Below are 25,062 nucleotides of genomic sequence, written 5' to 3' on the forward strand. Positions count from 1 at the left end.
GAATATGCTACTTAAATTAAGAGGACTAAAAATTCAGTTTCATACCCAAAGATAATGCAGGTCCAGAGCAGTAAATAAAGATTTCAAAATCCCATTTCATTTCATGTAGTCAAATAACCACAAAACATTAAAAAAAACGAGAGGAACTGAAAAAGTTAAAAACAGGAAACAGATTTTTTTAAAAGCAAAAACCCCAAAGTTTGGAGAATACAGAAATAATTTTATAATCACCAAGAAATATATTGATTTAAAATATGCTAATATTTTAATCATCAAATGCATTTGTAAAGGTAGACAATTTTTAACAGCAGTATCTTGGTTAGGGCCAGTGAGGGTTTTTTTAATACAATTTTTGTGTAAAGTGAAAATGCAGAAACGGTTTTTTGAACAGTAGCGGAAGGAAATAAAATATCTCAAACTGCCAAATACCACAAAGACAAAAGTGAAGCACAAAAATATCTAAATGCTGAAAAGCAATTGAAATAATTGTAAAACTACTTTGGGATTGGATGCGGAAATGCTAACGCACTAAATTACCAAATTGTTAGGTTGAAATCCGAGTGTGTGTAATGGACCCTCTTCTGACCACCTTTTTGAATGCAGCGTCTGGGGCTTTCATGAGCCCCCTTACCAGGGGTGGTTGCAGATAATACGGCCTGGTACGGGCGTACCGGAGCCTGCCTGGAGAACCTATACTCTTTATGTAGTTGCTGTCTAATTTCTTCTTAAAAGCCTCCAGTGGTGGCAGCCCCTCAAATACTGGGAGACTGCTATGCTGTCTCCCCTAATTCTTCTTTTTCCCTTAGACTAGCCAGACCCAAATTCTGCAATTGTTCTTCATATGTTTCAGTCTCCAGGCCTTCGATCATCTTAGTTCTCTGCACTTTTTCCAAAGACTCAAAGTCTTTTTTGTAGTCCGGTGACCAGAATTGGTTGCAGGATTCCAGGTTTGGTCTTCCGAGGGTTTTATAAAGCAGCACGAATACTTCATGTGGTTTTGATTCTATGCCCTCTGTTTATACAACCCAGGTTTTTATCTACTAGAACAGTGGCTCCCAAAGTTGGCAACTTTAAGACTTGCGGACTTCAACTCCCAGAATTCTTCAGCCAGCAGAGCTGAAGAGCTGGCTGGAGAATTCTGGGAGTTGAAGTCCGCAAGTCTTAAAGTTGCCAACTTTGAAGACTTCTGGTTTAGAGTCCCTTTTTGGTCCTTTTGACTCTCCCTCTCCCCATTTATTATTATTAAATTAGATTAATATGCCTCCCATCGCACCCTCCAGCAACCCTCCTGCCTAGGATTGGCAGAGAAATCTTTCTGCCTTCTATTTCCCCCATTACTTATTGGTTTATATAAGTATTAGATTTTAAATCATTATATTCCTTTATGTGGGACATTGAGGGGGGGGTTGCATTCGTAAGCGATATCTCCTACTCGATTTACAAGAGCTGGCTGGAGAATTCTGGGAGTTGAAGTCCACAAGTCTTAAAGTTGCCAACTTTGGGAACCACTGTACTAGAATAACATGAATAATATATTGTTAATATTATATTTATTATAAACATAAGCAACACGCAATAGTAACTGCCTGGTGATGCAGTGGCTAAAGTACCGGATTGCAGGCTAACTCTGCCCACAGCCAGGAGTTTGATCCTGGCGGGGCTCAAGGTTGTCTCAGCTTTCTACCCTTCTGGGGTTGATCAAATGAAGACCAGACTGTCCCAAAGGTGCTTTTTCAAAAGGCAACTATTTTTCCTTGATTTTGCTTCTCATCCAAGAAGCTTCTTCAGTTCTGAAGTGAAGCTGAAGAAGAACTTGGGATGAGAAGCAAAATGTCTTCAAGGAAAAGAACCAAGGAAGTCTTTTGGTGAAGTGCTTTTGGGAGAACCATGACCTGGAGGACTGAGAATCTTCCAGAAGACCAGATTGCTGGGGGCAATATGCAAATAATGCTTCAATATTGTAAACCGCCCAGAGAGAGAAATGCTGTGGGGCAGCCTCCATGCCTTTGATCTCTATTCTCCTGTCTTCTGATTGTCCTCTCAACCCTGAAGCCATTTTGGAGCTTCCTCAGGGAGGCCTGGTTGGAGCTGTGGGAATGGAAGAGGGGAGGGAGAGATCGCTGGGGATCCGTAGCCAAAATAAAATTCTTTGCCCTTGGAACCAAGGATGTTCTCACCAGGTGATGATGGGGAGGCATGGACGGAAACCAACAGGAGTTGGGACTGTGACAGTGACGTGCGGTGAGCTTTATGGCTAGTGAGGCAAGCGGGCAAAAGCTACCATATGTCTACTGCCCTATGTCTACCAGCACCGGGGCTTCAGCGGGAGCCGCCAAGCGCCTTTGCTGCAGACTCGGCAGCAAAGGATTTGGATTTTTTTGGGGATTTTAGATTTTATTGTCATTTATAGGCCGCCCTTTTCCCTGAGGGGACTCAGGGCGGCTTACAATTCGTGGGAAGGGAGTGCAAGACAGAACATGAAATAATATGTGAATAAAAATAAAACAATAAAACATTCAGCATTCGGGTGGGGCGGATGAAAATCTTATCCCCAGGCCTGCCGGGATAGCCAGATCTTAAGGGCTGTGCGGAAGGTCTGGACGGTGGTGAGGGTGCGAATCACTACGGGGAGATCGTTCCAAAGGGTCGGAGCTGCTACTGAGAAGGCTCTCCTCCGCGTAGTCGCTAGTCGGCACTGACTGGCGGATGGAATTCGGAGGAGGCCCACTCTGTGCGATCTGATGGGGCGAAGGGAGGTAATTGGCAGAAGGCGGTCTCTCAAGTACTCAGATCCACTACCATGGAGGGCTTTATGGATGGTAAGTAGCACCTTGAAGCGCACCCGGAGATCAACAGGTAGCCCGCACAGCTCGCGGAGGATAGGTGTTATGTGGGAGAACCGAGGTGCGCCCACTATCACTCGCGCGGCTGCATTCTGGACTAGCTGAAGTCGCTGGATGCTCTTCAAGGGCAGCCCCATGTAGAGCACATTGCAGTATTCCAGCCTAGAGATCACAAGGGCTCGAGTGACTGTTGTGAGGGCCTCCCGGTTCAGGTAGGGTCGCAACTGGCGTACCAGGCGAACCTGGGCAAATGCCCCCCTGGTCACGGCCGACAAATGATGGTCAAAAGTCAGCTGTGGGTCCAGGAGGACTTCCAAGTTGCGAAGGGGCTTGGCGGCTCCCGCGATGCAAAGTGCCCCCCCCCCCGCCGCCTGCCCACTGCCCCAGCCTGCAGCCAGCCCAGCAGTTAAGTCTGTGGGCTTTACTTCTCAGTAGCCCCATATTCGCTTACCATGTTTGTTGGCCATAAATTCCCAAGTGGCTTCCATATGCAGATTGCTTTAATTTCCCATGTCGGGGATGATGATAATAACAATAATGTCTTATTGCAGACTTCATCATTCTTAAGGGAGAGTTTTTGAAATAAGAGACCTCTAAGTCTTCTGATGGTTCTGCTCTTGGCGGCTCCCGCGATGCAAAGTGGAGAGTTGAACATGCTCGGAGCATGAAGTTTTCCAACACAGGCGCGTTTTACAAGCAAGGCTCCTGCTGCTAGATTGCGCAGTCGCTCAACTGCAAGGCGTGATTCGCTGCTCCCAGATCAGGAGGCGGGAGAATCACGTGCCTCCTTTGCATACGAAATTTTTCGCTTTTTAACCCTTGCTTAACAAAAAGCGAAAAATTCCTTATGCAAAGGAGACCCCTAGTTCTCTCGCCTCCTCCTATAGTCAACACTAAGCAGACTCCAAGTCACTGTGACTTGGAATCTGGCAGCAACTACCTTGGCTTTAATTATTTTTAAAAAATTCTTTAAAATCCTTTCCTTTTCCTCATGACTGGTGAGGCAACGCCTCCCCTGCCTCTAGTGACTGCACGTCCCTGGACTGTGACCTGGTTGGACCATGTGATGGACAGGTGGACTGGGGGGGGGGGAAGAACTTTGATTTTTAATTTGGGTGGAGAAAACCTCGGGACCCTCAGAGTCAGGTTTCCACCAGATGTGCCAAAATGACATGCCTAATAAATCTGGATTTTTGAGGAGACGTTTGGCCTCGGAATTTTGATTGCATTGGCTCTGTACCCCGACACTGACAGCCAGCTGCCCCAACCCAAATTATCGTTATGTCAAAAAATAGAGTATTATAAAATACAAAAATAAATAGAAGAACAGGGAGAGAGGGAAGGGAAGAGGGATAGAAAAAGAAAAAGAAGCATTGGCTTCCAGCTCTCTCTGTTGCAGTAGAATAAGGCAGTGTTTCTCAACCTTGGCAACTTGAAGATGTCCGGACTTCAACTCCCAGAATTCCTCAGCCAGCGAATGCTGGCTGGGGAATTCTGGGAGTTGAAGTCCGGACATCTTCAAGTTGCCAAGGTTGAGAAGCACTGGAATAAGGCATCAAATCACACCTTTTGGCTTTTTCATAATGGTATGAACAAGTCATTTCTATAAAAAGTCTATCAGTGTAATCTGTAAAACCCAAAGTCACATTTGCATTCTTTCCCACATGAGTTCAGAAGTTCAGAAGTCCACGTGGGAAGAAAAGTACTTTTGTTCTTTTCTTTAATCAGAGTATAGTCAGTTTTGCCATTTCCACCAACTCCATCAACTCCATCAACCTTCTTCTTCTTCCATGGAAGGAACAAAAGTCTCCTCCCATTTTCCCACCTACTCTCAACGTATATAGTAGTGATGACCTAATCTTTTCCGGACTGAGTGCCCAAAGTGTGCCCAAACCCCCAACATGCAATGGGTAAGTGGGGGGCCTGCACACGTCCCACCCCCTGCACATGCGCCACCCACATGCCTCCTGCCCCCACACGTGCGTGGCAGAGACCTGACAACCAGCAGACCGGCAGAAGGAAAGAGTCAGGTTCTACATTTAGGCAAGGAAAACGAAATGCACAGGTACAGTATAGGTCACTGTTTCTCAACCTTGGCGACTTTAAGTCCTGTGGACTTCAACTCCCAGAATCCCACCCAGCGCAGCTGGCTGGGGGATTCTGGGAGTTAAAGGACTTAAAGTCGCCAAGGTTGAGAAACACTGGTATAGGTGGTACCTTCCTCAATAGCAGTAACTCTGAGAGGGATCTTGGAGTCCTAGTGGACAACCACTTAAATAGGAGCCAGCCGTGTGCAGCAGCTGCCAAAAAAGCCAACACAGTTCTAGGCTGCATAAACAGAGGGAGAGAATCAAGATCACGTGAAGGGTTAATACCACTTTATCAGGCCTTGGTAAGGCCACACTTGGAATATTTGCATTCAGTTTTGGTTGCCACGATGTAGAAAAGATGTGGAGACTCTAGAAAGAGTGCAGAGAAGAGCAAGAAAGAGGATTAGGGGACTGGAGACTAAAACATAAGAAAAACGGTTGCAGGAACTGGGTATGTCTAGTTTAATGAAAAGTAGGGCTAAGGGAGACATGATAGCAGTGTTCCAATATCTCAGGGGCTGCCACAAAGAAGAGGGAGTCAAGCTATTCTCCAGGGCACCTGAGGGCAGAACAAGAAGCAATGGGTGGAAACTAACCAAGGAGAGAAGCAACTTAGAACTGAAGAGAAATTTCCTGACAGTTAGAACACTTAATCAGTGGAACAGAAGTTGCCTCCAGAGGTTGTGAATGCTCCAACACTGGAAGTCTTTAAGAAGATGTTGGACAGCCATTTGTCTGAAAAGGTATAAGGTTTCCTGCCTAGGCAGGGGGTTGGACTAGAAGACCTCCAAGGTCCCTTCCAACTCTGCTATTGTATTGTATTGTATTGTAAGGCACGAACGCATGCCTGGTGGAGCCAAACTGGGGCAAAGGCTCACATCCCCACAGTGAGGGTGCTGCGTGCCACCTGTGGTACTCGTGCCATAGGTTCGCCATCACTGCTATGCACCATGTGTCCCTGAAAATAAGACACCCGGCCTTATTTTCAGAGAGGTCTTACTATTTTTGAGGTGCAGGAGGTGGCGAGTGTGGTCACCTCATGGCTGCTGCTGTGTTGCAGTATTTTCGTGCTGGGTTTATTTTTGGGGGAGAGCTTATTTGAGCCGCTGCACTCGATTGGACTTATTATTCGGGAAAGTCTTATTTTCAGAGAAACAGGGTAGTAACAACATTCCATTTTTTTTCTCCAGTTCTTTTTCAATGGGACCTAAAAGGAAAAGTTCTGATTTTACCTCCATTTTCAGAATTCACTGTATTAAAATATGAATCATACGTCCACCATAAATGATAAAAAGCCCTTTCTTTATTTTGACACTCCCAACATTTATTTGACATGCCTTTATGACATCTTGCATAATTTGTCTGGTGCTAAATACCAACGATACGTGACCTTATAGAAATCCTCTTTCAGAGAACGTATATTTAATCATTCATGTATTAACCGCAGCTAGAATTGTGTTTGCATAACATTGGAGAAGTGTAGAGATCCCTGTTGATGAGAAGGTGATAAGGGAAATATTAGCATGTGCAGAAATGAACGGATTCGCGTTAGCAATGAAGGAGAAAGAGCAAATTGAATATTATATGGTATGGTTAGTATGCGTATGATAAGAATAGATTTAATAATGATGTTTAATGTTGATATGATATTATTACTAGAAGATATTAAGAAAAATTGAGAGTTTTATAATGCTTAAATGCTCAATATATTATAATGCTAAACTTAGGGAAAGAATGTTAATATGAATGTGAAAGACGTGGCAAAAGAGGAACGAGGTTGCACAGAGGAGTTTGCACCCAGACGACACACGGCAGAAGGGAAGATGGAATGTTTATTTTTGTAATTGAAAAATAATAGAACTTTTTTTGAAAAAAGAAATTCTCTTTCAGATTATAATTTAATGTAAATTCTAAACCCTTCCTCCATCTATTTTCCCATTGTTCAAGCATGTTCAAAACCTGTGGACGCCCCTAGAAACAGGATTAAACCAAGTAAATCAGGTGCAGATGATTGGCAGGAGACCCAGAGTAGATCTGCTTCAGATCCAGTTCCAATAGTCTTGTTAAGGGACAGAGATTCTGGTCCCAATTGTGGTTGTAAGTTGAGGACTAGCAGTATAAAGGGAGAGCAAACTTCCCTCTTCCTTCTACTGATGATGTTACCTAGTTTGATCATGAAACATCTGCAGGAAAACCACCAAGCTGAACGACCGCAAAGGACCCCTCGTCTCAGCCCCAAGCTAAAAATCTCACTTTTGCTTGAAATGAGTATATGGCAATACTGATTTGCAAGAATCTATTCCCGTCCCAGTCTTCCGCATGACCTCTTGTCATCCTCTAGTTGGCGGAAGTTCATCAATGGACAAATATATGCTTTATATTGTTGTCATAGGCCTCTTACTCAGAAGTCTTCAGTGCTATATTCAGCAGTTGATCCTTTTATTTATATAATGTTTTGCATAATTTCAAATGCAAACTTTAAATGGACTGTCATCACGAGGGAATTAATACATTTCCTCTAGGTACAGTGTTTCTCAACCTTGACAACTTGAAGTCCTGTTGACTTCAACTCCCAGAATCCCCCAGCCAGCATAGCTGGCTGGGGGATTCTGGGAGTTGAAGTCCACAGGACTTCAAGTTGCCAAGGTTGAGAAACACTGCTCTAGGATTTCTATAAGAATGCCCCGGCTGACTCAGGCCGAAAGTCCATCCAAATCCATTATTATATTTCTGGATGACTCACTTGATGCCTCTGAGGTGCTTGGAAGCAGGAGGAGGAGGATCAATCGATCACCCCATTCACCCCCATGGCATTCAGAAGTGTCCTCCTCACCCCAACCCAGACGAAGCCTTGCATTTCAAGACCAATAACCCAGGATGGAGTTGTCCTCCATCATTGTATCTTGAGAAACCCACCTGGGCGAGTGCCTTGTGGTAATGAATTACAGAAGTTAATTCAGCATAGAAGCCATGCACTGTGTGAAGAATGACGTTCTTTTGTCCTATCAACTATATCAGATGACTCCCAAATATCCAGGTGTTTGGGGAGATAGAGAAGAACCTCTCTCTACCCACCATGAGAGAACTATTTTGTTTTGTATCTCTACGCCACTTCAGCTCCAAGCTGTGTCAAGCCTAAAGCCATGTGAAAAGAAATCTTGATAGGGGAAAATACTACGGAAAAGAAAACAGCTAAGTCATCTTCAGGGTTGACAACTACAACATCTCCAGATGAAGGCCTTCTGGTCTCTGTCTAAACAACAGCCAAGGAGATTTAAATGGGACTTGCCATTAGAATATTTTTGTTGATGTCCAAATTTCATGGACATCCAAAATTTTATTGATGTTCAAGTTTTATTGATGTTGATGTTCAAGTTTTATTGATGTTCAAATTTCTTCTGTGCCATAATTCTTATGGTCCTTCCTATTATTCCTGACTTCACCTGCCCCTTTTTCATTCTAACCCTTTTTATACCCAACTATAAACTCTAAATAAACTTTTAAAATATGCTGGTACTATTTTATATCTTGGGGGTTAGATACCCGGAATAAGCAGGCCTGGCTTCTCCAGATTCTCAATTTTCCAGGAGCATAAATTTGTAGGGTTGGAAAGGACCATGAGGATCATCTAGTCCATCAAAACCATTTCAAGACCCCTACTTTGCTGTTTCCACCCTGATTGCAGGAAAAAACAATTTGCTGCAGCCAACTCGCCATGGCCAACTTGCTATGGTCAACTCACCAGTCAACTCATCCTGGGAGAAGTCGCTGGAGGACAGGAGTTACACTAATATCAAGGAAATGGTGGAATAGAATCATTCAAGAAAGAATGCAAAAGGAGGGACTAATTGAAATCTGGATGACAAAAATTAAAATAAAATTAATTTTTGTTTATTTCAAATAATTAAATTTTATTGTGAAATAGTCCCACAGCCAGTTGCCCCTGGTGAGTTGGCCACAGCAAGTTGGCTGTGGCAAGTTGTCCCATGCCACAGGTGGGGTTCCAGGAGACCAGCTTGGTAGCAGAAAGAGGCTAAACCCAAGCAAAGCTTCCAATGATCACTCAGGTGTTCTCCAGGAGAGTCCTTCAGGTGGCCTGGTCATCCTGAGGCTTGGCGGACTGTTGAGTCTCTCCGGTGGGGCAGATCCTCCTTTTAAGCAGGCTCAGCTCCCGCATGGGACATTTGAACCCCACTTGCTACTCTATGAAAGAAAGGCCATTGCCCATAGAGCCCTCATCATGTCTTCTATCTTGGAGCCATTCTGTCCTTGCTCAGAAAAGGCTTCCAGGGCCAGAAGTGGGATGCATAGAAGGTCTCTTCTGACCCAACTTTGAAGGATTCCTCTTTCTTCTTGCAGGAACGTCTGGAGCAGAAGAACTGATTGGCATTCTGGGGGAGTCTGTCACATTCCAAGTGGAGACCTCTCCACCATTTCAAACAATTTCCTTGAATAAAATTGTCAACAGCAATTCTATAAATGTTGCTTTGATGACCTTCAAGGAGCTGTCATGTCCCTTCTTGTTCCTCCGCCCAGACTTTCAAAAGCGACTGAACATCTCCAGTGACTGCAGAAACTTACATCTTGGCCCTCTAAAGAAAGAGGACACTGGCAGATACAGTGTAGAAATTATTTTACCAACTAAAGAGACAGTGGTCGAGTCCTTTGATCTGCGAGTTTTTAGTAAGTATCCCAGCCCCAAATTCCTGGAATCTCTCCTTTGCCCAGGAAGATGTGGAGAGGTGGGGGAGATTTCTGTTGGAGGATGGAGGGCTATTAGAAGCTGAAATCAAGCAATATCTTGCACCCTTGGAAGGAGGTCTAGGGGGTCCATCACATCTCCCTTCAGGCTCCCCTGCCCATGGGGCAAAGGCTGGACTGGGTCAGGCCAAAAGTGGATTCCCATGAGGATGAAGAGAGAGGCAGGTGGGCTTTGAGGCTGGAATCTCCAGAGAGTTCAGGATCCTCTTTGTGGGTCTGGTGGGACTGGTTGGACCCACAATTTTTTGGGGGAAGAGTCAGGCGGTCCTTGAGGGTCTGAGCCTGGAGCCTCATCCTCTTGCCCTCAATCCATGGCTTGGTATAAACAGGGCTTGGAGGAAGGCAGAGGATGAAGGGTATCTCCCCCCCACAAATGGTGGGCCTCTCTCTTCACAATGAGTGTCCCATGTGAGAGGGGAGAAATTCATTGTCAGAGAAATGAGTGACACATATTTTGCCTGCTGTCATTCAAGCAAAACTATTCATTGACTCTCAACTGTTGCTGCTTGGCCTTCCTCCTTGGCCTTCTGCTCTTTCACAAATGGTGTCTCTCCATATCTCCTGCCAAGAACGTTTGGTGGACTCTGAGCTGAAAGTGACCTGCACTCCTGAGGGGACTGGAAACAGAACCTGGCAGCTGACTTGCTCTACAGGGACCTGGGAAGACAGAGTGAACATCAGCTGGACCTCATCTGCCCAGAGCACAGGTCCTACCCCTGGGAGTTCTGTGATCCGGTTTGTCTCCCAGGAGCTCGATGCAACATGCAGAGCAGAAAACCCTGTTAGCCAGGCATCCAGGACAGTCTCCTTAAAGGAAGTTTGTGCAGGTAAGTTTTTCTCCTCTTAAAAGAGCCCGTGAGACCAAAGATGAATCTGGGATTCTCTGGAATGGTATAAGGTCTCCTGACTGAGCAGGGGTGTCAAAGTAAATTTCATTGAGGACCACATTGGGGTGAAATCCAGCTGGTTCTGACAGGTTCTGGAGAACCAGTAGTGGAAATTTTGAGTAGTTCGGAGAACCGGTAAATGCCACCTCTGGCTGCCCCCCCATCTATTCTATGCCTCCGGAGACTCAGCTGGTGGGGAGGGAATGGGGATTTTGCAGTCACGCCCACCAAGCCACGCCCACAGAACCGCTAGTAAAAATGTTGAATTTCACCACTGGGGCCACATCAGGGCTGTAGTTGACCTTGAGGGCCAGGTGGGCATGGCTCCCCAAATTGCTGGCATGTTTCCTCTTCACATTGGGTAGACTGGGCCAAAGTGATGTCGGCCAGCCCCTTACATCTTCCAGGACAGTCCCACAGGCCGGTTCCAAAGACATCACGGGTCGAATCCTGCCCACAGACCTTGTGTTTGACCCCCCCCATGGGGTTGGACTAGGAGACCCCCCAAGAAGACATAGAAAATCTTCCAACTCTCTTATGCTGTTACATTTAGCTGCGAGACCAAAGTTTCTGGAGAAGGTAGATCTTCCCATGCAGAAGAACCATGGGATTTGGAAAGGGGTTGGGCTACAACCAACAATTCACAATTCTGGACAAACATGTGGATTATGATCCTTAAGCACTACTTCCTACCAACCATCACCTTTAATTTATATTCCTTTAATTTTTCCTCTTTTGATCACGTTGAGGGGAAGGAATCTCCCACTGGCCTTGGGAATCCTATTTAGCCTTTTAGTTTTCCATTTCCATCAGATTACATGCACAGCATTAAAAACTAGAAAATAGCTGGTTGAGGATTTTCTCCAGCTCTGGCGCCACTTAGCATCTCAGCATTTCCTGAGGTTGGCGACTAAGGCACACCAGGTGCATCTTCCCCTTGTGAACGAGAAGGCCTCACCTGCAAAGTTTCATTTGGATGCCTCTGTTGTTAGCAAATCCCCTACAGACCGTGTCCAGCAAAAGAAACTTACTCTGCAGACGAGAGCAACAGTGCTTAGACGGAGATATCACTCCACAGTGCTTTACAGACAGTGAAATGCAGAGCAGGCTTCCAGCAAAGGTGACCAATTAATTTGGGGAATGTAGCCAAATTGCTCTGGTTTACCCTGATTGTAGGATCCATGGCCTATCAGACCCACACATGTAGAGTTCAAGCTAGCAACTTTATTGTCCTCTGCCTATAATACAGGAATCTCCCCTGACTGGCAGCTGGGAAAGGCCAGATAAGGCTTTCACACCTGTGGCTTCTTGTGTTTATATAGAGAGTAGGCTAATTCCCCACCTGAGCCCCCCTCCCAACAGGGACAGTTGCTCTCCAACAGGGACACAGAATCGAGGGGGGAGGAGGGGTTAGGAACCTGGAGGGATCCTCAGACAAGGAGTCACAATTCCTCATTTGATTCTTTGCTGGACAGATCTTTAATGGTGACAATCAGTGGTGGGATTCAGCCAGTTCGCACCACTTTGGGAGAACCGGTTTTTAACTTTCTGTGCAGTTTGGTGATCCTGGTTGTTGGAAGAAATCATTAGGGCAGAGAACCGGTTGTTAAATTATTTGAATCCCACCACTGGTGACGATGACCCTGCACAGAGATTCCAGTTATTGGGAAGATATTTCACCTAATTAAATCTAGGAAAATTGGCAAAGCTGTTGAATAGAAATATATTTTGACGAAAAAGATCCAGCAACAGATGGTGGAGAAGCTAAACCAGGCTACTTAAGGGGCCTCCTGCTTTGAAAATGTAAATACCCAAATTATTATATTTCTTGCAATCTCTTTCCTTTTCATTGGTTGTTAATAAACTCACAAAGTTCAAACATATATATATATATATATATATATATATATATATATATATATATATATATATATATATATATATATATATATATATATATATATATATATATATATATATTTTCTGAGGTTTTCGCGGGTGTTCGTATGTAGGTCTCTAGTTGTTCGGGTTTTCTCCCGCGTAGAATTGGAGGTGTCTTGGCGACGTTTCGACGAAGTCTCATTCGTCATCTTCAGGCTGCTTCAGGCTACTTCAGGCTTGGTGTTACCAGGAGTAGTATATATATGATATATATAGTATATATATCAGTTTGGTAAAGAAGATGGTTTTACCTTAAGATGGCTAATGACGCATACGCCTTGTGTTTAAAGCAAGAGGGATATTAATGCTTTAAACCTCTCAGTGCCATTTGGTGAATGCAGTTACTCAACTCATTTTGCAAGCCTTTTAACGCAGAAATATGATAATGATCACATTGCATGCATTTCCTGTTCTACTTTTGCTCTCATTCCTCCAGTTTCCATTCACAATAGTTTTGGGTTTGTAGTAAATGCTTTGTCCTGAGAAAAATCACAAAATTAACTAGGCTTGACATTTTGCTTCAAGGTGGGTTAATGGGCTCTTTTGGCTATTAATTGGATGGCTTCACCCAACCAGAGATGCACGATTTCTCACTGCCTGACCTCTGTTTCCTTTCGATCTGCTCTCTTCCACTTGCATTCTGCCCATCACGCTGAACCCCAGAAGAGAGACCTGGGATGGAGCCCCCTAAAGTGAATGGTGAGTTCCACCTCCTCCTTGTAGCTTCCACCCTTCCCTGAGCTTGACTGTTTTCTTGCAGATGTTTCATGACCAAATTAGGGAATATCATCAATGCTAGCACAAAACATCAATCAGCCATTAAACAAAGAACAACAAAAGCCATCCAAAAAGATAAAGTTATTAGCTGGAAAAAAAAGGAATAAATATAGGAAAAATCGTAAATGGTAAGTGCCATAGAGAGAAAAGGAACAATAGGACAATATCAACAATACATTTGGCTAAATTAGGGAAAATAATAATTACTTAATAGACATTTGGGTACCATTGAATTGTTTATCCAGCTGTAAGCTTTCTGTGTCCATTTCTGTTGATTTTTATGCTCCTGTTTATATGTGTTGTTCTTAATAAAGTGTGTTATGTATGTTGCAGATTAATAAAACAAATGTGTTTTTGTATGTTTATGTGCATTAATAAAGCTATGTATGCTATAAATAACACTGGTGTGTTTTCGCATGTTGCAGATTAATAAAGCTATGTGCTTTTACATGTTGCAAATGAATAAAGCTGATGTGTTTCTGTACATTGTACATAAAACAGGGTGTCTAAAAAAGAACTCCAGAGAACAGAAACAAGCATATTGTTATTGAGATACACTATGGAAGCTAACTATGTCTGGTTTGAGTTTGCAGATAATCCCTGAGTTACAACAGTTCACTTAGTGACTGTTCAAAGATTCAACCAACCACCCCCCAAGTACTTACGACCCAGTCCCAAAATTTTGAATGCTGCAGCACCATGGCCATCACTCACACTTACTGTGTTTTCCCGAAAATAAGCCCTAGTGAGGGGGTTGGGCATGGTCAGCACAGCTCAACCTCATGAGGGGATAAATGGGGAACTCATCGAATTTGCAGATGACACCAAGATGGCTGGCTGGAGAATTCTGGGAGTTGAAGTTCACAAGTCTTAAAGTTGCCAAGTTTGGGAACCACTGGTTTAAGGTTCAAAGGACGGAATGCTCAGAAAATGGGTCAGTTGAATAACTGAGATTGGCGAGTTATCTAGAAAGGGCCACGCGTGGCTGCCTGTCCAACTGCGGGGGGTGGGGGTGTCAAAGACAAGGGAGCGCCCCCTGCGTGGCTTGTTCAAACAGCAGAAGAAGGAACAGGAGGGGAGTTCCACATGGGGCTTTTCAAACAGCCAAACTCCCTTCCTGTTCCTCCTGCTCCATGGAAGCCTTCTGCTCCATTTCTCCCCCCCATTGGAAACGATGCAGCTGTGAAAGACAAGGGAGCATGCCTCACATGGCTTCTTCAAACAGCAGAAGGAGGAACAGGAGGGGAGTTCTACGGGGGGCTTTTCAAACAGCCAAACTTTTCAAACAGCCAAAGAATGAAAGAAAAAGGGAGGGAGGGAGGGAGAGAGAGAGAGAAAGAAAGAAAGAAAGTGGGGGAGAGTGACACAAGGAAGGAAGGAAGGAAGAAAGAAAGAAAAAAGAAAGAAAGAAAGAAAAAAGGAAGGAAGGAAGGAAGGAAAGAGGGAGAGGGAGAGAGAGATACTCAAGAAAGAAAGGAAGAAGGAAGAAAGAAAGAAAGAAAGAAAGAGGGAGAGGGAGAGAGAGATACTCAAGAAAGAAAGGAAGAAGGAAGAAAGAAAGAAAGAAAGAAAGAGGGAGAGACGAAAGAAAGAAAGAAAGAAAGAAAGAAAGAAAGAAAGAAAGAAAGAAAGAAAGAAAAAGAAAGAACTTATGATCACAATTGAGCCCAAAATTTTGGTTGCTAAGCAAGAGCATTGTTAAATGAGTTTCACCACATGTTACAAGTTGGCCATTCCCACCCGGTCACATGACTGCCAAGCCACGCCCACAAAATAGGCTACACCTACAGAATAGTTTCTAAAAAAATGTGAAACCCACCACTGCCCTATACAAGTGGAGCCAAGGCCAATCTCTCAAATGAGCATCCCCGGTTGTAAATATACCCCAGCAGGAGGCAGCATTTGAGGGCAGGGGAAAAAGGGGGGAGAGGGCCACATGCTTAAGGGGCTCCTGGAGCCTCCTCCCTTCTTAGTCAGAAGAACAGAAAGCAGAGTTTGAAGGGCTCTTGGAGGTCTTCTAGCCTAACCCCCTGCTCAAGCAGGAGGCCATTCCAGACAAAGACACTTCTTTTTGTAAGCTTCCAGTGATGGAGAACCCACAACCTCTGGAGGCAAGTCTTTCCACTGATTAATTGTTCTCACGGTCAGGAAATTCATCCTTAATTGCTTCTCTCCTTGATTAGTTTCCATCTGTTGCTGCTTCTCCTGCCATCAGAATCAGAATAGAGCTGGAAGGGACCTTGGAGGTCTTCTACTCCAACCCCCCGCTCAAGCAGCAGACCCTCTACCATTTCAGACAGGTGGCTGTCCTGTCTCGTCTTAAAAACCTCCAGGGATGAAACACACAAAACTTCTGGTGGCAAACTGTTCCACTGGTTAATTGTCCTCACTGTTGGGAAATTCCTCCTTAATTCCTGGTTGCTTCTCCCCTTGATTAGTTTCCACCCATTGTTTCTTGTCCTTCCCTTTGGAGAATAAGTTGACCCCTTCTTCTTTGTAGCAGCCCCTCAAGTACTTGGACACTGCTATCATGACCAATGTTCCCTCTAATTTTTTTTCAGTGTGAGCAGAGAAGTATAGTGTTTGAGCGGCACATTTTCATGCCTGAGCACCTGAATTTTTTTCACAGATGTCACCTAAGACAACAATGAAATCAGTATTATTTGAAACTCAAAGTTATGTTTATTCAAGGTACCCGCTTAATTAAAAGTGTTATATAATATCAGTATCACTTAACAACCCTCCTGCTTAGCAACCAAAATGTTGGCTCAGAAAGTCTGGCATTTGAAGCACGCAAGTCTTAAAGCTGTTGTTACAAGACCCTTGCACCCCTAACCCTTTAGGGGAAAAAAAAAACCCAGGGGTCTTCAAACGTGACAGCTTTAAGACTTGTGGACTTCAACTCCCAGAATTCCTCCCTGAGGGGAATTATATATTTGGACTGTTTCATAGTTACATTAGAGAACTACATTGTTAGAACTTAGCCCAAAAGATACCTTTTATCTGAAAATCCAAATAGAGTAAACCTGCTATTATCCCAGAGCACTAATGTCATTTGTCCCAATCTGTTTTACAAGTCTGTATTAAAATAGATAGAAATATTTTCACTAAATTTTATAGATCTATATTTCAGGAACCTATCAGAAGTTAGGGCAAGATAAGAGTAGAAGAATGAATTTTGTTGCAGGTCATGGGGATTTTTTCAGCATCTTAAAAGTGGAGCGCATGTGCATTGAACTAGCAATACCCATTTAATAACAAAAGGAAATGGCTGAATTAAATTTGGTAAAGTTGCAAGCGAGCTGTAAAAAGTTTGTGGTTTTTAAAAACATAGAATCAGAAGGGATACTTGAGGTCTTCTAATCCAGCCCCTTGTCCAAGGCAGGAGTCTTTATATCATCTGAGACAAATCTTTTGAAGATTTTTGAGACAGTCTTTTGAAAACCTGTAGCAAATAAATTAAGATTCCATTGATTTTAATTGTTCTTACTGTCAGATTTCTCCTTATTTCCAGCTTGAGTCTCCTTCTGACAAGTTTCCATTGCTTCTTGTCCTGTCCTCAGGTGCTATTGCTGCCTCCTCCTCCTCCTCCTCCTCCTCCTCCTCCAACAGCACCAACACATTTGCTACCCAGCGCTGCGGCTGAGGTGAAGCCGCCAAAGCTCCTGCTGGCGCCCCTGCAGCGTTGGGCGGAAATCCGGCAGGGCTGTTGGAGGAGGAGGAGGCGAACCAGCCTGCCACCGAAGGCCACCGCCAGCCCCGCCGCTCTTCCTGCCCCCTTCTCAGCCCCACAGTCCAGCGGTCGCAGCAGAAACAGCCCCGGGTCTCCGCTGCCGCTCCCCGCATTTTCTGGACGGGGTCTCGCAGGAAGGAATCCCCTCTCCAAGGGATCCCCGTCCAGAAAATGCGGGGAGTGGCAGCGGAGACCCGGGGCTGTTTCTGCTGCGACCGCTGGACTGTGGGGCTGGGAAGGGGGCGGGAAGAGCGGCGGGGCTGGCGGTGGCTGATGGTGGCAGGCTGGTTCACCTCCTCCTCCTCCAACAGGCAACAGCACTGCCAGATCCAGTTGTAGCCGCCTGCAAAACGTTTCCTTTACAGAAATCTCTGCGCGGCAGATAGAAACTGCTGCGCGGGGTTTTCTTTCAAGGTGCGCGGCCGCACCTTATTACCAGTTTGCTCACACAACGCTGCTGCACATGTGTAGAAACAGCCAGGCAGATGGGTGGAGCCTCCCACCACTATCACTACCAGTTCTCCCACCTCTGCCAGTTTCTGCCGGTTCTGGGGCGAACCAGCAGAAATCCAATTCTGCATACACCCCAGTCCCTCTTTCCCAAAAATTCTTCCTCCTTTCTCTTCCCCTCCTTTTAGAAAAGTGAAGCTCTTCCACCCCTCGTCTCATCAACTCAGCACCCAGAAGTCTTTTTCTCCTAAGGGTTGAAGAGCCACCTACCAGTCCATCAACAAGCAGATAGGACATGAATGTTTGCTGTCCCAATTCTTCCTGTTTCGGATTGTCCCAAAGCTAAGCTTTGGAAAAGGATTGCTGAATTCCTTCAATGGTGGGAAATCTGCCACCAGGCTGGAAGGAGGAGTCAAGCGAGGACCTAGCTTAGAGTTCTCACACAGCCACAAATGGCAGAAGCTTGACTCCCATGCTCGATGAAGCTTTATCTGAGCTTTCCCAGGGGAAAGCAACTTGTCCGGGCAAATTCTTATAGCATAGGCAATAAACAATAAAGTTACTGACTTTCATTATTTACAAGTGACTATAGTTGCTTACACCTGACACCCAGCTAGGTTTTCAACTCCCCGTAGCAGGCAGGGAAGCATTGATAAATCCATGACCCGTCAAAAGCGCGAACGTCATAAGTGGCGCTAAAACCGTGATTTCAAAACCGTGCTGACAACAGCGCGCCGACAACAGCGCGCCGACAACAGTGCGCCGACAACAGCGCGCTGACAGAAGCGCGATTTCATTTAAGGTAAGATTTACAGTTAGGTTTAGGGTTAGGTTTAGGGTTAGGGTTAGGTTGAGGGTTACGTTACAGTGCGCTTCTGTCGGCGTGCTTTTGTCGGCGTGCTTTAGGGCTAATTAGTCGCTAATTCGTCGCGCGGTTTTTTCACTGTGCTTTAGACACCGCGGTTTAGTCAGGCACGCTTTTGTTGTGTGCGCATTTGTGGTGGAACCGATAAATCACTTACTGTATTATTAAGGGAGTTTGAAAAAGGGGGCATGTTTTCACAAATGTTTGAAGCTGCCAATTTAGCCCTCTGTCAAAACTCGGTCTGGGTTTTGCATGAATGTTTTGTATTTGTGAGCTCAAACATCCCCTCCTTTAATGGGTTGGAGTAGAAGATCTCTAAGGACCCTCCAACCTTATTATTCTATGTTCTACAGACACTTTTAGCTTTCTGGACTAGCCCTTTTCTAATCAGAAAAGGGTGAGACTTAAAACACTTCTTCAACGGATAATTAGAACTGCAGAAGAAACAATGGCTGCCAACCTGCCTTCTTCCATTGAGGACCTGCACACTGCAGGAGTCAAAAAGAAGGCTGTGAAAATATCTACAGACCCCTCACATCCTGGACATAAATTGTTTCAACTCCTACCCTCAAAACGACGCTATAGGGCACTGCACACCAGAACAACTAGACACAAGGACAGTTTTTCCCCGCATGCTTAACAACTAATTCCCACAACATTGTCAACAATTTACTAAGACTGTATTACTATTATTATTCTCTTCCTTCCTAATATCTATCCCTCCCCACTTATGACTATGGTTATGTTGCTTGTATCTTTCAATTTATATTGTTTTTGTTTGTTTCCTAGCACGATTTGATACCTTATTAGTAACTTTGACTATCCCTGTTTTATTCTTGATGAATGTATTTTATTCTCTTTATGTACACTGAGAGCATAGGCACCAAAGACAAATTCCTTGTGTTTCCAATCACACTTGATAAATAAAGAATTCTATTCCATTCCATTCCCTATTCTATTCCTATTTATTTGCTATTCAATTCAATTCTGTTCTATTTAATTTTATTCTGCATTCTATTCCTATTTTATTCCTATTCCTATTCTTATTCCTATTCCAGTTCCTCTTCTATTCCTATTCCTATTTTATTTTATTCTATTCTGCATTCTATTCCTATTCTTATTCCTATTCTATTCCTATTCCTATTCCTATTCTTATTCCTATTCTATTATATTCTGCATTCCTACTTCTATTCCTATTCTACTCTATTCTATTCTGCAATCTATTCCTATTCTTATTCCTATTCTATTCCTATTCCTATTCTTATTCCTATTCTATTCTATTCTGCAATCTATTCCTATTCTTATTCCTATTCCTGTTCTATTCTACTCTATAATGCATTCTATTCCTAATCCTATTTTTATTCTATTCTATTCTATTCTATTCTATTCTATTCTACATTCTATTCTGCATTCTATTCCTATCCTATTCTATTCTATCACTGATCAGGCAGCTCCCTTTGAAAATGTATGTTAAATCTTTCAGGGTATTGACAGTATTGTTTATTAAGCTCTATTCAAAAGCAGCCTTAACCATTTCTATCAGGACTGGGAAATTATACCGCTAGTCCTCAATTTACACCGTAATGCAGACTGCCCATTATGGTTGTGGGTCACAAAGCAGATCATCCCAAGAGGAGACCCAATTTTATAACCTTTTTTTGCAGCCGCCAATAATGAATGCCATGGCTATTAAGCAGACCCATTGTTCATTGCAGGCATTTTTGCTGAAAACCAGAAGTAAAGAGTAATTTTCAGCAAAAATGTTGTAAATTGTGTAAATCACTCCAAACAGCCATAAATATGGGCTTCATCAGAAGAATTCTGGCACTTCCATAAGTCCCTGTCCAGGGTACTGAGATAATTGCCTAAAACAGTGTTTCTCAACCTTGGTGACTTTAAGTCCTGTGGACTTCAACTCCCAGAATCCCCCAGCCAAAGCGTACAATGGCCAAACCCAATTACTGTTTTCATAGGGCCAATTAACAAATGTAAAGAAAGGGGTTAAAACTGCAGGCCTGATGCTGCTTTGATCTGATCCAACAGGGCTCTTAATTATGTGTTATTTTGAGGAGGCTGAAAAAATCTTGAAATGAATTTCACAACGTGAATTTTAATGGTTGCTGGGGCTTCTCTATACAAATATTCCTATATATGGGTATAGAGAGATGATTTGGCGGTTTTTACAGGATGAGGTTTGTTGCGACGTTGAGAAATGATTTGTGTTGAGACATGTTACGTTGGGAAATAATTTCATTTTTTATTGTGACTTCCTGATGAGATATGATATCCATGCTATCTATCTAGTGACGAGCTTTGTAAATTATATTTAGGCATTATTTATTAAATGCATATGCTGCCCATCTTACCAAGGCAACCAAATAAATGGTTAAAATCATATGAAACTATTAGTGAGTTACGTCATGAAATCTAGTCCTTGGCTTAGAATTCAGCTCCCAAATCTTCTTTTGTGCAAGTTACACATCCCTCTCTTGCAATTCATGTCTTCCATTTACTTCCATTTAGCCAGTCTGCTCTAGAGGCACCAGGCTAGGAACTATGAGATCCCGAGTTCTAATTCCACCCTAGCATTAAACACAGCCAGGTGACTTTGGGCCAATCACTAGAGGACTGAGAGTTCTAGTCCCGCCTTAGGCATGACTGCTGGCTAAGCGGGCCAATCACCAAAAGATGGTGAGTTTGAGTCTCAACTTGGCACGAAAGCTAGTAGGGTGACTTTGTCCCAATCACCAGGAGACAGTCAGAGGAGAAGTAGAGAGGGTTAGATACATTCACCACCTTAAGTTATTTATAAGAATAATGAAGGCAGATTAAGAAAATCTGAAATAAACCAATCAATAACAGCAATCTGTGCCGAGCTCTTGTGCAGGAGCAGGGAAATTATATTATCTTGAAGCTATAAATAAAAAGCTGAAAGATATTCAACTCTCAATGGCTCAGGGTTTTCTCAACATCTATCCAATAGGAAGAGTTTGTTAGAGTTTGTTGCATAAATTCAAATCCAGAAGCACAAACACAGATAACCGATTCAGCTGGATTCATTAACTTCTTTATATACCATACTTTTCAGAGTATAAGACGCACCAAGATTTTGAAGAGACAATTTAAAAAAAAAGGTTTTGCACTCTGCAGACCACCCCAAAACGGCCCGTTTTTCGCAAAAATGGGGCGGTTTTTTCTCCAAAAAAGGGGGCATGCATAGCCTTTAGGAGGCTTCCAGCATGCTCCTGGGGGCTGGGGGGTTGAAAACAAACAAAAAACACTCCGTCTTTTGCTCATTTTTGCCCTTCCCAGCCCCCAGGAGCACTCTGGAAGCCTCCTAAAGGTTATACATGGCCATTTTTACAAAGGGGCCAGGATTTCAGGAGGCCAAAAATGCTGTATTCAGTGTATAAGATGCACCCAGATTTTCACCCTCTTTTTTGAAGGAAAAAGGTTTGTCTTATACTCTGAAAATACAGTACATAAGAATAGATGAATAAATATACAACACCAACAGGTGGTTCTTCCAAGTAAACACGTGGCAGGAGAGTTACAGGCAAACACAAGCAATTGGCTTCATTTCAGCAGACAAGCCCAGACAGACTGCTAGTTTACTTCTCAGAGCAGCAGGTTGCTTTCCTCTTAAGTTTCTGTTTCAATTCTTTGCACAGACTCAGATCTTCTTTAAGCTCTCATTGGCTGACCTAGTTGCTATGCCTATTCATTGGCTGACCTTGTTCCCATGTCTCTGCCAGCCATCAATATTTTAACAGAGCAGTAGATTTTCTGGACAAGAATACTTGTAACTGGAAAAAATGCTTCAAAGGGGATTTTCAGCCATTGGGACCATATTCCTGCATTGCAGATTTAGTAAAAGTTTCGTAGTTACGTTTCTTCAGTTCACGTGGAGGCATAAGATCTCCTTACATGGGCAGGGGGGTGGACTAGAAGACCTCCAGGGTCCCTTCCAAGGTCCCTACTTTTCTATGTTCCAAGAGAGGACAGCAAAATCCCGACAGGGAAGGAAGGGAGAGTTAAGGCTGCTTTGTTCTGGTAAATTTTCTGGATGACATCTTGCTGCTGTTGCCAGCTCAGCTCTGTCAGTTGCAGGGAATTGTGGGTAGAGGAAAGTTACCCCATGCAGGGAGTCCTCGTTTAGCAACCACAATTGGAACTGGCAACTTGGTGGCTAAACAAAGCAGTTGTTAAATGAAACCCCATAACTGTGCTGATGGTCTGACTTCAGTTTTTCTTCACTTTACAAGCCTGCGAAAGTCATCCATGAGAGGCCTGGTTATTTTTTCACCACTGTCAGAACTGCAAACGGTCACTAATCGAGGACTTCCTGTATAGGGAGCAGATCTCTGCAGGGTTCCTGATGTTTGACCAGGGTTGACACAACCTCTGCTCTCTCTCTCTCTCTCTGTCTTGCAGAAGATGGGACTAAGAACACAGGATGGATTGTGGGCGTGATTGTACTTGTTATCATCATTCTGCTTGTCATTGTCGGTGTCCTTTGTGTGCGGAGGAGGAAAGGTATGAGATGGTTCTCTGCTGCACACCCCCTTGCAAAGCCCCCCTCCCCCTGACCAGGTTCCCCGCTCCTGTTCTCTTTCCTGTGAAAAGAGTCAGGTTCTACATTTAGGCAAGAAAAACAAAATGCACAGGTACAGTATAGGTGGTACCTTGTTCAATAGTAGTAACTGTGAAAGGGATCTTGGAGTCCTAGTGGAGAACCATTTAAATAGGAGCCAGCCGTGTGCAGCAGCTGCCAAAAAAGCCAACACAATTCTAGGCTGCATAAACAGAGGGAGAGAATCAAGATCACGTGAAGTGTTAATAGCACTTTATAAGGCCTTGGGAAGGCCACACTTGGAATATTTGCATCCAGTTTTGGTCGCCATGATGTAGAAAACATGCGGAGACTCTAGAAAGAGTGCAGAGAAGAGCAAGAAAGAGGATGAGGGGACTGGAGACTAAAACATATGAAGAACGGATGCAGGTACTGGGTAGGTCTAGTTTAATAGAAAGAAGGACTAGGGGAGACATGGGCCTTCCAATATCTCAGGGGCTGCCACAAAGAAGAGGGAGTCAAACTACTCTCCAAGACACCTGAGGGTAGAACAAGAAGCAATGGGTGGAAACTAATCAAGGAGAGAAGCAACCTAGAACTGAGGAGGAATTTCCTGACAGTTAGAACAATTAATCAGTGGAACAAAAGTTGCCTCCAGAAGTTGTGAATGCCCCAATACTGGAAGTCTTTCAGAAGAGCTTGGATAGCCTTCTGCCTCTATCCCAAAAGAGAAAAAAGCTGAACCAGAAAGTCACCAGTGATGGGAAGGCCCATCCCCATCCCAGGACACCGTCTACTTCTCCATGACTGTTCCAGGGGTAGGAGGGCCCAACAATTTTAATCTGGGCTCTTCCTTGCATCCTTCAGGCCTCCAAGCCAGGGGTGAAATCCAGCAGGTTCTGACAGTTCTGGAGAACCAGTAGCGGAAATGTTGAATAGTTCAAAGAACTGGAAAATCTCCATTCCTCTGGCTAGCCCCAGGGTGGGGTAGGATGGAGATTTTGCAGTATGCTTCCCTTAGAGTGGGGAGAGAATGGGGATTTTGCATATCCTTCCCTGAGGAGTGGGGAAGGAATGGAGATTTTGCAGTATCCTTCTCCTGGAGTGGGGTGGAAATGGGGATTTTGCAGTAACCTTCCCCTACTACGCCCGCCAAGCCATTCCCACTAACCTGGGCCAGTCCTGGAGTCTGGGGAAGGCTCTGATGAGGGCTCTCCGTCGGAGACAGAGATGGGGCCAGGGTTGCCTGACAGTTATCAGCTGACTTCAGAGTGGGATATCAGGGGGGGGCAGAAGAACAGCTGGAGCCTGTTCCCGATGTGTGCATGGGCAGAGCTGCCAGTAGAAGGGAACAGTTAAAGGACAGGGGGTCAACTTGGGAGTAAAGCCACAGGTGGACAGTGAATGGCCCCTCCTATAGGAAATAAAAGAGGAGTTGGCGGGAGACCATTAGTTTAATTCATTAGGGTGAAGATCTCTTCCTGACTTCTTGCCAAGTAATTGCTGCTACAGCGTGGAGTTTGGAAGATATCGGCCTGGCAGCTCTCCAAGCCTGATAAAGGTCTGTAGTTGTGAAATCTCTTGAAAGACTGTTGGCCGGGACTTTGCTGGAGAGGAATTCTCTTTAACCTAAATCAGTGTTTCTCAACCTTGGCCACTTGAAGATGTCCGGACTTCAACTCCCAGAATTCCCCAGCTGGAATTCTGAGAGTTGAAGTCCGGACATCTTCAAGTTGCCAAGGTTGAGAAACATTGGTATAGGACCTCCTGCTTGAGCAGTGGGTTGGACTAGAAGGTCTCTAAGGTCCCTTGCAACTCTTGTGGTTCACAACTCACCGCCTTCCTGTGTTTCACTTGGGTTATTTTTCTTTTCACAGCCGCCAAGGGAAGTGGACGTTCTACAACTAACACAGGTAACAAGTCCCCTTCCTCCCAAGAAACACCTGCCACATAAGAAGGTGTGCTGCACACACAAACACAGAAAGACCACAAAAAGCACAAAGAAAATGGAACCAGGATAGCAAAGGGCAAGAGAATTGAGTCCAACCCCTCCAAGGAGATGTTCAGGAGGTCAATTGCAAGTGTGATACACATATTGCTAATTTTATGGGGCTCCCAGGTTTGGGGATCTGGTGCACGTTC

At 44.2% G+C, this 25,062-nt stretch overlaps 1 protein-coding gene across 4 annotated transcripts in view; it reads left to right on the top strand.

The window, feature by feature from the left end:
- The window catches only part of LOC116520089 (SLAM family member 5-like), a 41,458-nt gene that overhangs the window by 12,007 nt on the left and 4,389 nt on the right, over positions 1-25,062 (top strand). For 2 of the 4 annotated variants that reach the window (XM_032234241.1, XM_032234242.1), the window contains exons 3-7: positions 9,293-9,616; positions 10,264-10,521; positions 13,186-13,221; positions 22,782-22,883; positions 24,798-24,833. In XM_032234241.1, the coding sequence (XP_032090132.1) occupies positions 9,293-9,616; positions 10,264-10,521; positions 13,186-13,221; positions 22,782-22,883; positions 24,798-24,833 (756 nt within the window). The remainder of the gene's footprint in view (positions 1-9,292; positions 9,617-10,263; positions 10,522-13,185; positions 13,222-22,781; positions 22,884-24,797; positions 24,834-25,062) is intronic. The other 2 variants (XM_032234244.1, XM_032234243.1) reach the window with 2 other exon arrangements.

This window comes from Thamnophis elegans, chromosome 17, assembly GCF_009769535.1.
Source record: "Thamnophis elegans isolate rThaEle1 chromosome 17, rThaEle1.pri, whole genome shotgun sequence".
NCBI lineage: Eukaryota > Metazoa > Chordata > Lepidosauria > Squamata > Colubridae > Thamnophis > Thamnophis elegans.